Raw genomic sequence first — 15,098 nt, 5'->3', positions numbered from 1 at the left:
ATTTTCAAAAAAACCCTGAGGCCATCTTGTGGTTACCAGCTGCTTCCAAATCCCTTCACCTTTCCCCTTATCCCCAACCCCCCCCACACACCCATCTAACAACTCTCAGTTTTTTCTTTGTGTCCCCAAAACTGTTTCTGATTAGTTCATTCACATAGTCTTTTCTTTAGATTCCATATATAAGTGAGATCATATGGTACTTGTCTTTCTCTTTCTGACTTATTTCACTTAACATAATGTTTTCTAGATCCATCCATGTTGCTGCAAATGATAAGATTTCTTTCTTCTTTATGGCTGCGTAATACTCCATTGTATAAATGTACCACAGCTTCTTAATCCAGTCATCTACCGATGGGCATTTCGGTTGTTTCCATATCTTGGCTATGGCAATGATTTTTTAGATACAACAAAAGCAGAAGCAACAAAAGAAAAAACAGATAAACTGGACTTCATCAAAATAAAAGTTTCTAATTGAAAGGACACCAACAAGAAAGTGAAGACAACCACTGAATGGAAGAAAATATTTGCAAATCATATACCTGATTTGTATCTATAATGGATTGTATCTAAAATATATAAAGAACTCTTAAAACTCAACAATAAAAAGTAAGCCAATTTAAAAATGGGCAAAAGATCTGTGTAGACATTTCTCCAAAGATATACAAATAGCCAATAATAAACACATGTAAAGATGCTCAATGTTATTAGTCATCAAGGAAACGCAAATAAATCCACGAGATAATACTTCACACTCACTAGGATGACTATACTCAAAAAGGCAAACAATAACAAATATGGGCAAGATGCAGAGAAACCGGAACCCTCATACACTGCTGGTGGGAATGTAAAATGGTGCAGCTGCTTTGGAAAATAGTCTAGCAGTTCCTCGAAAGGTTAAACATCGAGCAATCAATCATATGACCCTGAAATTCCACTATTAGTTCTAGCCAGACTAAAATGCTCACATTTTCCAAATGTATATACCCAAGAGAAATGAAAACATATGTCTACACAAAGGTTAATAGCAGCATAATTCATAATAATCAAAATATAAACAACCCAAATAGCCATTAACTGATGAGCATATAAATAAAATGTGGTATGTCCACACAATGGAATATTATTTGGCCATAAAAAGTAATGAAGTACTTCTTATACATTACCTAAAGAATATTAAAATGCTTCAATCCTGGGTAAGGAGAGGAAGTAATGAAGTACTGATACATGCTACAACATGGATAAATCATGAAAACACTGCTAAGTGAAAGAAGACAGTCACAAAAGATCACATGTTGTATTATTCCATTTATATGAAATGTCCAAAATAACAATAGAGAAAGTAGATTAGGGGTTGCCTAGGGCTGAAGGGGCCGGGAGGATGTTGGAGGGTGATGGCTAAAGAGTATGGGTTTTTTGTGGGGGATGATAAATGTCTAAAATTGATTGTGGTGATGTTCACACAATTCTGAATATATTAAAAACCACTGAATTGTATGCTTTAAATGGGTGAATTGTATGGTATGTGAATTAAGTCTCAGGGAAAAAAGTACATACTCTCCTCCTCTGACACCTTTCTTGCCCCCAATAAAATTGACAGTTTTAACCACGTGTCTCCACCATTCCCAGCAAGGACTTGAATGCCTGCAACTGACAGTTTTTTGCACTTGTTTATTTTCCTCTACTAAGCTGTGGGTTCCTCAGCAGAGATTTGGCTCATTTTTTCTTAGAATCCACAATATCTGTCACTGTGTGCATTCTACGTGAAAGGGTACATCATAAATATTTGTCAAAAGACAATCTTAATGGTTATCATGCGGAAAAGGGACTGTGCTTGTTTCAGGTACTCCAAAGGGCAGAAATAAGAAGCTACAATGAAACAAATTTTAAGAATTTTCAAATAATTGGGGCTGTCCCATTTCTTCAAAGCAGGGGTTTCTGGGTTCTGTGAATTCTCTGAATTGATACTTAAATTCTGAATGTGTATATATATATATATATATATATATATATATATATATATATATGTAAAGTATGTGCATTTTTCTAAGGAGAAAATCCATAACTTTCATCAGATTCTCAAAGGGGTATATAACCCAAAAATAACTAGGAGTCACTGTTTTTAAAATGTTATTGTACCAAAGGCAGGGATTTTAGTTAGCAAATTTCTGTTACCGGAATATGTCATTCAAGATAAGTTTTTGTTTTGATTATACTTCTTCAATAACTAATGCAAAAAGAAAATTCACAATATAGTAGCTTCATAATCTTAAATTATTCATTGAAAAGTATTTAATGGCTGCCATTTCAGCCAGGTGGTAAAACAAGACAAAGTCCCTGCCCTTGTGGAACTTACATTCTATTCTAGAAGATGGAAACCAAACAAACGACTACACAAAGAAAATTACCTATCATATAGTCATCCATGCAATAAAGAAAATAAAACAACATGATGGAATAGGAAGTGGAAGGAGCGTTATTTTAGTTAAGGTCCTTAAGGAAAGTCTCTCTGAGGAGGTTACATTTGAGCTGAAACTTGAATGATAAGGAAGTTGAAGGGAGAACACTTCAGGAATAAAGAGAACAGAACATGCAAAGATTCTAAGATGAGAACACTGAATACCAGCACTTGAGTTCTTAAGGAAAAGAGCCATGTCTGAGGTCTACTCTCATGAAAACACAACATTCAGAAGAGTGTCTCACAATCAACAGAACTTATTCAAGATAATTCAGCATAATGGGAATACAGTTCAGTAAAACATTGTTTGAGAACAATCTTTACTGTTCAAGATCATCATGAATTTATTTTTCTTCAAGACAGACAATATGATTAGAGAAGTGAGTAAAACCATTAGGTTTTGTAATAAGACATTAAAAGTAAGAACAAACATATAAAGATTTTTTTAGAAGTCTCTTCCAGGTAGACTATTTTACAAGCATAAAGATCATCAAGCAAATTCTATCAACAGAATTCTGGATTCAATCGGGCCTCCACCCGTAAAGTTTAGTTCTCTGCATCTAGAGTGTTTATAATCTATTATGTGCAAGAGGGTGGAGCTACAGCCGGTGTGCACAAACTAAACTGGATTTCAGTTTAAAAGGAGCTGTCCAATAATCAACAGGTTGAACATTAGGGAAGTGTTTGGAGACTATAATACCATGTCTCAAGGATGTTAGAGATAATTTGTAGGAGATAATTGGAGTAGAACTTCATGACCTATGTATAGATAATTGTTCTAGTTCCCTCTCCCAACCTTTGGCATCCACCTCTGCACTCATTCTACACTCTGGCAGGCCCCAGAACCCAACCAACAGGGTGGATTTTTAAACACCCTGATATATATATATATATATATATATATATATATATATATATATATATATATATATATATATATATATATATATATCATGCCACTAACAAAGGATTAACAAATAAATTCTTAAATAAGATTACTGTAGTGATCTGTTCATCTCCATATTTGATACTTGGATTATTAAAATCTTCAAGATACAGGCATACCTCGTTTGATTGTGCTTTGCTTTACTGTGCTTTCACTAGTGTTGCTTTTTTTGTTTTTTAAACAAACTGAAGGCAAGATCCTCCACCACCAAAAGAGTACACCTCGCTATAGTGCCACACTCGCTTTTTTAGGGTGATCCGGAACCAAACCCCCAATATCTCCAAGGTCTGCTTGTGTATTACAAAAGGCACAAAAAGAGCCCGAAGCAGTGAGCACCCAACAACATCAAACTGAAACTGCACGAATGAAGGTTAACAATGCCACTGGCTTCACTTTCACAAAGGAGCACGACGGAAAGCACACGGAAACCGGAAAGAGGGAACCCAAGTGGGAGCCCTCCTGACGCGAAGCACCCGAACGAATTGGGTTCAGCCAGTGGGTGGAGGGGGCGCCGACCAACGGGTGTGTGTGAGCCCCGCAGAGGGTGCCCAGGCCCGGAGGCGCGTATTCCGGGCCCTGAACGTCAGTCTGCAGGGGGCCGCGCCAGCGGGGGGGCCGGGCTGATGCCCTGGATGCTAAGGGACCCGCGGGGCGTGGCACCCACCACACGCCGCGTCCGCCTTCTCCCGTTTGCGGATACCTAGCTGGGGACCGGGCACTCCCGGCGTCAGCCCTCCCGCGAGCAGCGTTCTCCCTCCTCCTAGCGGGGCTGCCAGGCGGCTCAGGGGGCGCCGGCCTGCGCTTACCTTCCGGCGCCGGGGGCGGCTCCTGTCGCTTCCCACGGGACAGGAAGGCCTTGGGCAGCAGCAGTGACACAGCCAGCACGAGGCCCGAGGCCAGGGCCAACCTCTGCACCGTAGAGTACGCCATGGCTGCGGGCCCTCGCCCTCGCCTCCGCCGCAGGTGCAGACGCGCACCGGAACCGGAACCGGAACCGCCACCGCCACCGCAGCGCCCGCGGCCTCCTCCGAGCAAACCGCGGGCTGCGCCGACGGCGAGCGCGAGGGACAGGCGCGCGGGGCGCCGGCGCCGCCCACCCCGCGAGGCGCTGCGGGGCTGAGCCGCTCCTCCCGCGAGGTTTTCCTGTGAATGGTCCCCGCGCCCTCCCATTGCTACCCACTGTACCCTCCTTCCGCCCCTCACTGCCCGCCTGCTGCTGCGCACTGTACCGCCTCAACAAGCGGCACGCGTGCCCTCGCCATCCCCGCTGACCACCGTTGCGCACGACCCACCCCAGCCCACACCATCAATTTCCTCCTTATCCCGACGAACTCATAGTCTTCCAGTTTCCACCCATGCCCCTCGCGTCTATTCTCTATCTGCAGCCAAAGGGGAGAGTGCTGAAACGCGGGTGCAATGACCGCTCTCCCCAGCGTAAAACCTTTCAACAACTCCTCTTTATCCTCAGAACATCTGTCAAACTCCTGACCTCAAGGCTGGCCACGGGCTGGTCTTACCAATTCTCCACCCAAACTAGGTCATTTGCTATTTCCCCAGCACATTCCTTGCTTTCGGGGTAGCTTTGCTTGTCCTCTTCCCTCCACATGGAACATTCCTAAAGCCATCTCCGCCTGTTAAAAACTTTCTGAAGCACAACTGAAAAATACTACCCTTGTGAAACTTTTCAGTCAGCCTCTCCTTCCTCTGTTTTCCCCACAGCTCTTCCTCCCTGTCTTTCTTCATTCATTTAGTAAACATTCTTTTAGTTCTTCCTGTGTATCAAAGCCTGAAATGGCACTACAGGATCTGATGAGTAAGATGGGTTCCCTTTTGAAGCAGATAGATATTTCAAGAAAATGTAGGAAATATTCTGGACTCTTGAGCAGTCAGCTCAACTGGAAGGAGGAGGAGTCAGGAAAAGCTCCTGAGAATAGGTGAAATTTGAGATTTTTGAAGGTTATTACTAGGCAGACACGTGGGACAACATTATGAAGTAAGCAACATTATTATATACCCATTTTACAGATGAGAAAACCAAGGAACAGAAAACAAGTACCTCGCCAACAATTATGCAATATTAATTGAAAGCTATTATTTGAATTCAGGTGTGCTTACTCCATGGCTTGTCCTCTTAACTACGTACCAGTTTTACTCTCTGGAACCAGAGAAGCTCTGGACTCATGAACAACAGGTGCAGCTTAGGGAGGTGGTGACTATGGTATATGACTTCTAAGGTGCAGAGAAATCTGGGGTGACCCCTAAATTCCGGCTTGGGTTACCAGTTAGACATTGATTCCATATAATAAGATTTTGAGAACAGAAGAATCAGGTTTGTGAGAAAGATAATGAGTTCAGAGTTTGACTAGTTGAGTTTGAAGTTCCATGAAATATCCATGTAGGGCTATCCAGTTGGATGTCTGGATATATAGCTCAGAAGAGATGTTTGGGCTGGAAATAAATATGGAAATGATCTGCCATCAATAGTAATGAAGTCTATGAGAAGATAATATTAAGAAGATTGCTCAAGAAAAGTGATAAGAGGCCACAGTGGAAACCTGGGTTACACCATTATAGTGAAGTTCCCAACAGAACTTGGGGCAGAAGAACTGTGAAGACAGAAATGGGGCAGAAAAGGTAGTGACTAGGTGTTAAACTATTGAATGAATGAGGAGTTACTGGAAGATTGGAAGGTGACAGGAACGGGGTGGAATGAGCATCCAGATGACATGCTCTTCTAAGGAGTTGTCGTTTGTTTTAAGAGCAATCGGAGCAGTGGTTCATAAGCACACTTTTAGGTACTTTACATACAAAAATGCATTGATGATGATACAAAACTTTCCAAATAAATGCCAGCTCTTACTAGTAACCACTTGATTTAATACTGTTTTTTTCTTGTTCTACACTCAGAACACACCTGTTTTCCTCTCACCTGTAATTCCACTGTCATGGAACTTGTAAATTGCTCCCTAGTAGCTCTTGCCTATGTTTCTAGTGTTTTTATCCTCAGGCCAAACACCTTCCCAACATTCCTGATCTACCTCCTTTCCGCTTTCTTGACATCCAACTTCAAGACAGACACAAACTGCTCATGGGCTGCAAGGCGCAGGGAGGAGAACCTTTTTTTCTCTGGTGTGCAGTAGAAGGCAGAGAGGGGACCTCCCAACCTTTGGCCCCCTGTTTGCCTCCTTCTCCTTGGAATCTATTTCTACTCTGCCTTGTAATGACCAGCAGGGCTCCCTGATATAAGGCCCTTGAGGCCCTACAGCTAGTCCTGCTTAACTGCAGCTGCTGCCAACTGTGCTTGGCTGGGGGCCCTGAACTGTTCTTCCCTGAGGGCCATCAAAAGTCACTCATTGTGAAGTTGGCATATACGTAGTCATTGATCATAGTCTGACCTTTAGCCCGCTCTCAAATAGGCTATTGACTTACTTCTGTGACTTACATTAGTGATTCTCAAACTTGATTTTTTTCTGATGACAGATCTTGAGTCCAGAAAGCACAATAAACAGAAGGTTTGGGAAGTCAGAGAATGGTAGGAATTGGAGTCAGAGTAAAACATGTACTGAGCAGTATGGGTATTGGAAGACGGATGGTCAGGGAGGCTTGGACTTTGGATGGTGGCCAAAGTGGATGGGCAGGGATCATGATCACATTAGTCCTGAAAGTGGCCTGGAGCAAGGTGGAAACAAGTTATAGTCCAGAGTATTTAGCTGAAGCCATATTCATTGTTGCCAAGTGGGGTGGGGGTCTGGAGGAGACAGGGGCCTCCTCTGGGGGACAGAGCTGTTAGGCAGCTCATGGGGCTGGGGAAGCTGGGGTGCTGCAGCCTGAGACGGCTGCCCTCTGGTGGCTGGTGGCACTGTGGAGCAGGAATGCATTGTGTATGATTCAAGACTTCTTGAAAAACTCACGTCTTACCCCCGAAGTGAGAGCTCAGTTTATCCAATAAAATATCGGTGGAAAACTGAGATCAGAAAGCTGGTGGCTACCTGCTAAAGAAGGAATGCATGACAAGGAAGTCGAGGTGGCAAGTACAGCCCACACTGTATGGAGCGTGCAAGGAAAGAAAAGATAAAAAGTACAGTGATAACTGGAGGGTGTCTGACGTTTGAGGGAAGGTTGTTATTTTCTAAACAAAGAAGAGGCTTGAATATGTTTATATAATTTGGGGGAATATATTAGAAAAGGGAAGATGGAGAATATAGGAGCGGAGACACCAGAGATGTAAGCGCACAGAGGAAAGGGCATGTGAGGACATGGTGAGAAGACAGCCATCCTCAAGAGAGAAGCCTCGCGAGAAACCAAACTACCAACACCTGGATCTTGTACTTCTAGCCTCCGGAATGTGAGAAAATGCATTTCTGTTGTTTAAGCCAAAAGAAGAAGGAGGAGGAGGAGGAGGAGGAGGAGGAGAAGGAGGAGGAGGAGGAGAAGGAGGAAAGAGAGAGAGAGAGAGAGAGAGAGAGAGAGAGAGAGAGAGAGAGAGAGAGAGAGAGAGAAAGGAAGAAAGGGAGAAAATATAGGAGTAGGGGGACCAGTATTGGAACAAAGCCCAGATCCTGGAGCAGACATGAAAAACAGACGTTAAGAACCCAGCAGAAGAGATCAGCTTAGTGCAAAGGAAGTGGGAATGAGCTGATGCACGCATAAAAGAAGTGGCGCAGGGACAGCAAACCCAGGGGTTTCATTTCTCATTGCCTCAGGTCTTCCTGGTAAAAGATATGGTCGGACCATTATCTGAGAACGAGCAGGGTGGGAAAGGACTTGAATGTGTTGAAGGTTTGGCAATCGGGTAAGAGGTGCTCAGAAGCCACTCCAGCTTAGCAAAGCGGTTCCCACTGAAGCTTAAAAACAGCGAGGGAGTTCATGTTCTCTCTCTCTGGAGATGAAGAGCATCTCCCAAGCAGCACATTCTGAACAGGACCTGGCATCTCAAAGTGTCTCCTGAGACTGGCAGCCTCCCAGGGATCCTTGCTAGAAGAACGAAGGCAGCGGGGAGGGGAGACTGGAGAGGCCCTCAGAGATCAGTCAGCTAAACTGTCTTGTTATTGGACCAAAGGAAGAACTGAGATCTGCCAAGCAGAAGGGATTTGCTGTGGGTCACCCTAATGGTCAGTGGCTGCACCAGGACTGAAACCCAGGTCTCCCAATTCCCAGACGAGACTTCTCTCGGCACGTCACACGATTCCTGCAAGTCTGCCAGTTCTTTGGTGCAGTAATGAAGTAATGAAACGTCTTCAAAAGTAACAGGTAGACCCTTCATTTACTGAATTTAAGAAATCCATTGCCTAAATATATATGACTCTCAAACAAATTTGAGCCTCTCCCAGGAAGCTCTCCTGGACACTCCAGCCCATGCTGACTCTTCTTTTTACTGAATTCCTATGCATACTGTTTCTCATGGATTTTGGGGCCGTTTCACCTAGGCAGGAACCCCCCGAAGACAGGGTTGCTTTTCCCCATGGCACAGTTGAGCACAGAACCCTTCAGAGTAGGTGCTTACTAAAGTAGGAGGCTGCTGGTCTCACAAACACGCACAGATTCTGCCACTGCTCTAAACAACTAGACATTTTCCGAGGAATCGACAGTCAGAATTTCCTTGAAAAGTCATCCCCAAAGGTACAAATTTCCAGTTATAAAATAAATAAGGCCTGGAGATGTAATGTACAGCATGGTGACTGCAGTTAACAATACTATACCGTATAATTAAAAGTTGCTAAGAAAGTAGCTCTTAGAAGTTCTCAAAAAAAATGTGTAACTATGTGTGGTGATGGGTGTTAGCTAAACTTATTGTGGTGATCATTTCACAATATACACAAATATTGAATCATTATGTTGTACACCTGAAACTCAATGTAACATTACATGTCATTTATATCTCAATAAAAACAGACATGGTTAAAAAAAAAAAGTCACCCCAAAGAGTCTCATTTCAAAAAGTGCCTGATTTTGCCCACTCCACCTTCTCCACCAAATTTTCCCCTTAGTGACTGTGATGCTTAATTTTATGTGTCAACTTGGCTGGGCCACAGTGAAAAAATATGTGGTCATGCATTATTCTGAATATTGCTGTGAATGTGTTCTGAATGAGATTAACATTTAAATTGGTGGACTTTGAGTAAAGACGATTACCTTCCATAATGTGGGAGGGCCTCACCCAGCCAGTTAAAGATCCGAATAGAACAAAAGACTGATCTCTCTTGAGGGAGAGAGAATTTTTCAGTGGAAGATGGTGCTTCCTGGGTCTCTAGCCTGTCAGCCCACCCTGAAGACTTTGGACTTGTCCAGCGTCTACCAATTTCTTAAAATCTCTCTCTCTCTCTCTCTCTCTCTCTCTCTCTCTCCCCACATGCACACACACACACACACACACACACACGCAATTGGTTCTGTTCTCTGAAGAACTCTACTACAATGATTTTGGCTATTTCCAAAAATGTAATTACGCTTGTAATTGAAGTTTTTCTATCCCAAAGGAGATATCAGGATGTACCTTTGTCTCTGAAAACAATTTAAAGACGAGCCCATAAGGATCCACAGCAGCCTCATTATAGAGCGTCATGGACCCTTACTATAGTCAGGAAATTGGGGTGGTTAGCATGGTAATGAGACCCAAGTACCCAGCACACTGAGCAGAAGGGAGCGAGGCCTGTACCACCAAAGCCCAGAACAAACAGGCTAAAGAAGGCAGGCAGGAGAGGGATAGGGTGCACACAAGAGGGTACAGGCCCAAGGCCTGGGCCTTGAAAGATAGAATTATTCCCGTCAGGGATAAGGGGACCTGTCTATTGTGGATGTCCAAAAATCTTTGAATATCTTTTCATTATCTGATGTTCTTCACACTGAGACCCTCACGTTTTCCATGTAGAATCCAACAAACTAGTGTCATGGAGCCTGGAAGGCAGTCATGTGTGAGACTAAAACAGCACCAGTAGTGGCAGCTTAAAGGCAGGTGGGAAGGAAGAAAATTCAAATCAGAAAAGGGAAGACAATGTCAGAGGAAAACCTGTAGGGAGGAAGCCTCTAGGAAGCCCATATTCTTTATGTTTTCCATAACACTGTACTGATTTCCCCTTGCTATTAGGGTGCAGATACAGAACGCTGTGTTTCCATCAGACATACCCATGCCTGACTTGGGTTTGGAGGTTGTCTCTGAGAGGACACAGCAATGCCTGGACTGCCTATTTTGACAGGCGTAGGTGGCAGCAGAGGAGGGATATATCCCTGTGATTGTTGGTGGCCACAATCAGCTTCCTGACAGGCAGAGTGGAGGCCACATAGGTCTGGGGTCAGAGACAGGAGAGCTTCCTTACGAGGCCAGTTCTGTGGAGTGGTTCTTGGAGTTGTTCCGAGCTGTGGAGCCCCAGTGGACTCATCTGTGAAATGGAGACTGTGCTGCTTTTCTCCCCTGAGGTAGCGAGTGTGATGGAGCCTGGAAAGCAGTCGTGTGTGAGACCGAAACAGCAGCAGTAGCTGCAGCTCAAAGGCAAGTGGGAAGGAAGCAAATTGGAATCCGAAAATGGAAGACAATTTCAGAGGAAAATCTATAGGGAGCAAGCCTCTAGGAGGCCCATTTCCTCACCCTAAATAAAGCTTTATCCAACTGGAACTGGGTAGGTAAAGTCAAGATATGAGGACCCAGGCTTCCTGGACGTGAGTGGTCAAGGTGAGAAGGTCCTCACTGCTTTCCTGTCAACAGCCCTCAGTGGTCCCTGCCCCTGGTGGAGGCAGAGCAGAGAGAAGTCACAGTTGGATACCTTGGCCCTTTCTGCCTTGAATGAGAAGAAATAGTCTTTGGCTTCAATTAATTAAGCAAACTGATAGAAATTTCCCTCTTAAGTCACACTTTGCATATCCATAATCTCTGCACTACATTTTCTGTATACTTTACCCCTGGGTAAAAATTGGTGAGCATTTAAATGCTTCCTCACATAATCTTGCTAAAGCACACTCTTGCCTATAAATATTCATGTCACTGCCAAAACATTTGCAAGCTTTCCCCAAAGGTGAAATGTGTGTAATGTACTTTGTCTTCTGGGTATAAATATTATCCAATACATTTTGGTTAATATGAATACACTAATTATTCCTGTAACCCTTTTAAAAAGGGTCATCTTCATGATGTGAATTTTTAAAAAATGTAATTACAGTAATTGGATACTTAATCTAATTAAAATTTGCTTTATCTTTAATGGGAATTTTTCTAAAGAGGGAGAATGACAATCGGCTTTTTGATAATGACTGTTTTCTTTCTGCAGGAGGATCAAATTGGTACAAACTGGAGAGCCAGACAGTTTTGTGTCTGTCGTTGCCTTTCTCCTTACAACTCAGTACTTCCGGAGTGAATATGGGTTTTAGTTGCTGAAGAGGGTGGAGGAAAGGACTAGGGGAACCTTTTCTATTCTAACAGACAAAACTGCCCCCCTTCCTAGGAAGCAGCCTTCTAATCAATCCCCTGGACCTGTGATTGGTCAGGCTTGCTGGAGCTGGAAGAGAAGCTGCTCCATGCTGCTTGGGGGGACCTGGTGCTGGAAGGAGCTGTAGTGGATGTTATAGGTGTGCCAGCCATATCTCATTGGTCCACCCTTGAGCTCACCTGCAGGCAGTTCCTGTACACCAGTTGGGTTCTATGTCTCTCTGCGTAATAAGGCCGTTCTCTGGCTTGGGGAGCAAGGTAGGCCTGCTGGAGAGCTATCACCCCCAGAAAAACTCTCAAATGATGAGAGAGGGGAGCTGGTATGCAAATACCTCAACTTCCTTGTTCTTCAGGCATGCAAACTGCAGGGTTCTCTCCACATTCTTTCTGAGGCATCCCATGGGAATAAGCTCTAGTTGCTCCAGCCATAACCTGCTTACTTCATATACCCATTTGGGGTTTCCTCTCCTTTCTTTCTCACTTCCCCACTCCTTCATCGTGTTTCTTGAGATCATCCCTCAAATAGAGTAGTACACCCAAACTCTTACCTCAGAGTCTGTTTTGGGGGAGCCCAAACAAAGACAGATGCAAAGTTGGGGTGTCCAGGCAACTATTTTCTCCACCATGTGGAAAAGGTCTATGTGAAGGAGGAGAAGATGAAGCCAGCAGAAACAAGAAGAAACGAAGTGTGTGGAGAGCAAGCCTGGTGGTTTTGAATCTTGGTTCCACCCCCAAGACTCTCCTGTTCTTCCTTTGATTTTGTGAGCTGCTCTCAACACCTTCCCAGCCATGTGAGCCAGTTACATTCCTCCCCCCCCCCTTTCTTGTATGTGTTAAGCTTGCTTGAGTTGGATTTCTATCTCTTGCAACTGAAAGTATCATGACTCTTGCAAAGAATAAGCGAGTTTGCATGCAAAGCACTTAGAATAGAGCTTGCCTCAGATTAAATACTATCATCACTACTACTATTATTATTAAGTGCTTATTGTTATGATTCAACGTCTGACCTGCTTCCCGAAGGGAATATGGATCAAGGACCTAGAGCCTAGAAAAGAGTCACAGAAGAAGTCAGTTTAATTATAATTTCCTCTCTTTTGTCTTTTTTCATAACTTAATTGGGTTGCCGCCCACTTTCTTTCTCACTGGGAGACATTTCTGCAATCAATAACTATAGCTTTATTGACTTCTTATTGATCACTCACGATGAGCCATTATAATAAATATCATTCTATTTTGCGTAAGGGTCCCATGATTTTGCTATAATTTTGTGACCAACGCTGAGTGGCGTAGATGAATTGCTCCGTGAGAATGCCCCAGTCAGGGTCAAATCATGGCAAGCCCTGCCTGGCCTCACACGGACTGTCGCTGGCCCTGGGTTCTGCGTGGATGGCCCATCCTCCAGAAAACATAGTTAAACTTATATCTTATGACTATAGTAGTATAAAAACAAACATGTTAGTATTACCTGTTAAGACATTTTATACCTCAGAATTCATTTTGTCTTTCTAATTTTAAGAGAAATAAAAACAGTTTAGTCATGTAGTTCCTGCTTTACATTTTCCATAACACATAATAGTTTTTAATTGTATCAAGCATCATAAAGGTAAACAGTTGCCATTTTTAGAAAAGTTGCAGACAGATGTTTCTGTATGTGAGGGGGGGCGGAAGTCTTGATCTCGGCCGAGGGAAAGTGCTTCCGTGAATCTGGTTGGGCAAATGTGAGGCCCAGAGGGTCATCTGGTCTGAGGAGGAGGTGAGCCAGTGAGGACTAAGGGGCTTTCCAGAATAAATTCATGTTTTCCTTCAATGAGAGGTCGTCACATTGTAAACTTTGGGACTTCGTCTGGTGGCCCAGAGAGAGAGGAATTTGACAACCTAAGGACTGAGGAAGAGAGGGCAGGGTTTCACGGCCTGTGGTTTATGGAGGAACTGAGCCTAACAAAGAGTCAGCCAGGAAAGAGCTGCCTGTGATGGGCAATTCCCCAGCGGGCTATGGTTGTAGTAAGGTCATATCCAGGTTTTCCTCCTGCACTGTGCTCCTCTTACGGTTTCTGCAAGCCTTTAGAAAAGTCTATGACAAACAGTGGGCCGTGTCATTGGTGCTAGGGAAGAAGGGAGGGGACTGGTGCCTGTTTGTGGTAAGAGACTCTCACCTTATAAAGCCAGGGTGGAGGTAGCAGCATTGACTCCACAAAGAATGCTAATCCCGACAGCCAAGGTGACTAGAAACAACGTGAGGCGAGGGCTGTGGGGCAGCCAGGTTAAACCAGAGAAGCAGGCTGTAGCGTGTCTGGCCAAGAATGCATTTGAGACAAAGGCTGTTTCTCCCAAATGCAATGGAAGAGAGTGATCCTTGAAGGAAAAGGGGCAGAGAAAGGACTGGATCCAGCTATTATATAGTTAGGGTCTGCAAGCAGCCAGAGTTTGCGCACACCCTCGCCTCTCTGAGCACATCTCCTTGATGTCTCTTGGCTTCCAGTTCCAGCCACAGAGACCTCCTTGCTCTTACTCACACAGGCCTGGGCAGCACCTGCATGAGCCCTTGCAATTGTGCTCGCTGCCTGGGATGCTCTTGCCCCAAACATCTGCTGGCTTGACCCCTCACCTCCTTCAAGTCTTTCCTCAAATACCATCTTTCTCGGTGAGACCTTCCTTGGCCAATCTATTTAAGGTAAAACACTCCTTACCCTCCTGTTCTGTTTCATTTTCCTCCACAGCACTGTCTTAGCCAATTCAGGTTTCTGTAACAAAGTGCCATAGACTGGGGGGGCTTATAAACACCAGAACTTTCTTTCTCACAGAGCTGAAGGCTGTCAGTGTGAGATCTGGGTGCCGGTAGATCTGATGTCTGGTGATAGAGCCTGCTTCCTGGACCATGGATGGCTGTCTTCTCCCTGTGTCCTCACAGGGTGGAAGAGGCAACAGTACCCTGCGGGTCTCTTTTAGAAGCTAATCCTACACACAAGGCTCATCACCCTCATGACTTAATCACCTCCCAGAGGCTCCACCTCCAAATATCATCACATTGGGGATTAGGCTTCAACATACGAATTTTGGGGGAACACACACACTTGCAGTCTATAGCAGTAGTTATCACCTTTTACAGCTTGTTATTTTTGTTTCTCTCCTGTCTCTCTCCGGTAGAGTATAAGCTGCATGAGAGAGAGTTTGGTGATTCTGCTCACTTCGGCTTCCCCAGTGTCTAAAACAGTGCCTGGCCCATGGGGAAATTCAATAAATATTCTTTGGATGGTCAATGAAGATGACAGCTTCAAGATTCT

The 15,098-nt window shown here is 44.1% G+C and overlaps 1 protein-coding gene across 4 annotated transcripts in view; it reads right to left on the bottom strand.

Moving 5' to 3' along the window:
- The window catches only part of RIC3 (RIC3 acetylcholine receptor chaperone), a 47,291-nt gene extending 42,842 nt beyond the window's left edge, over nt 1-4,449 (bottom strand). For 2 of the 4 annotated variants that reach the window (XR_013994206.1, XM_081062922.1), the window contains exon 1: nt 4,208-4,443. Coding sequence is in view for 3 of the 4 variants with exons in the window: in XM_081062922.1 (XP_080919048.1) it covers nt 4,208-4,331 (124 nt within the window). In the remaining variant the exon portion in view is untranslated. Of the gene's footprint in view, nt 1-4,207 lie in introns of all 4 variants that reach the window. The other 2 variants (XM_081062923.1, XM_081062921.1) reach the window with 2 other exon arrangements.
- Between the last annotated feature and the right edge of the window lie 10,649 nt (nt 4,450-15,098).

This window comes from Rhinolophus hipposideros, assembly GCF_964194185.1.
Source record: "Rhinolophus hipposideros genome assembly, chromosome: 10".
NCBI lineage: Eukaryota > Metazoa > Chordata > Mammalia > Chiroptera > Rhinolophidae > Rhinolophus > Rhinolophus hipposideros.
Note: the sequence above shows the minus strand (reverse complement) of the source record. Positions and strands in the feature narration are given on the sequence as shown.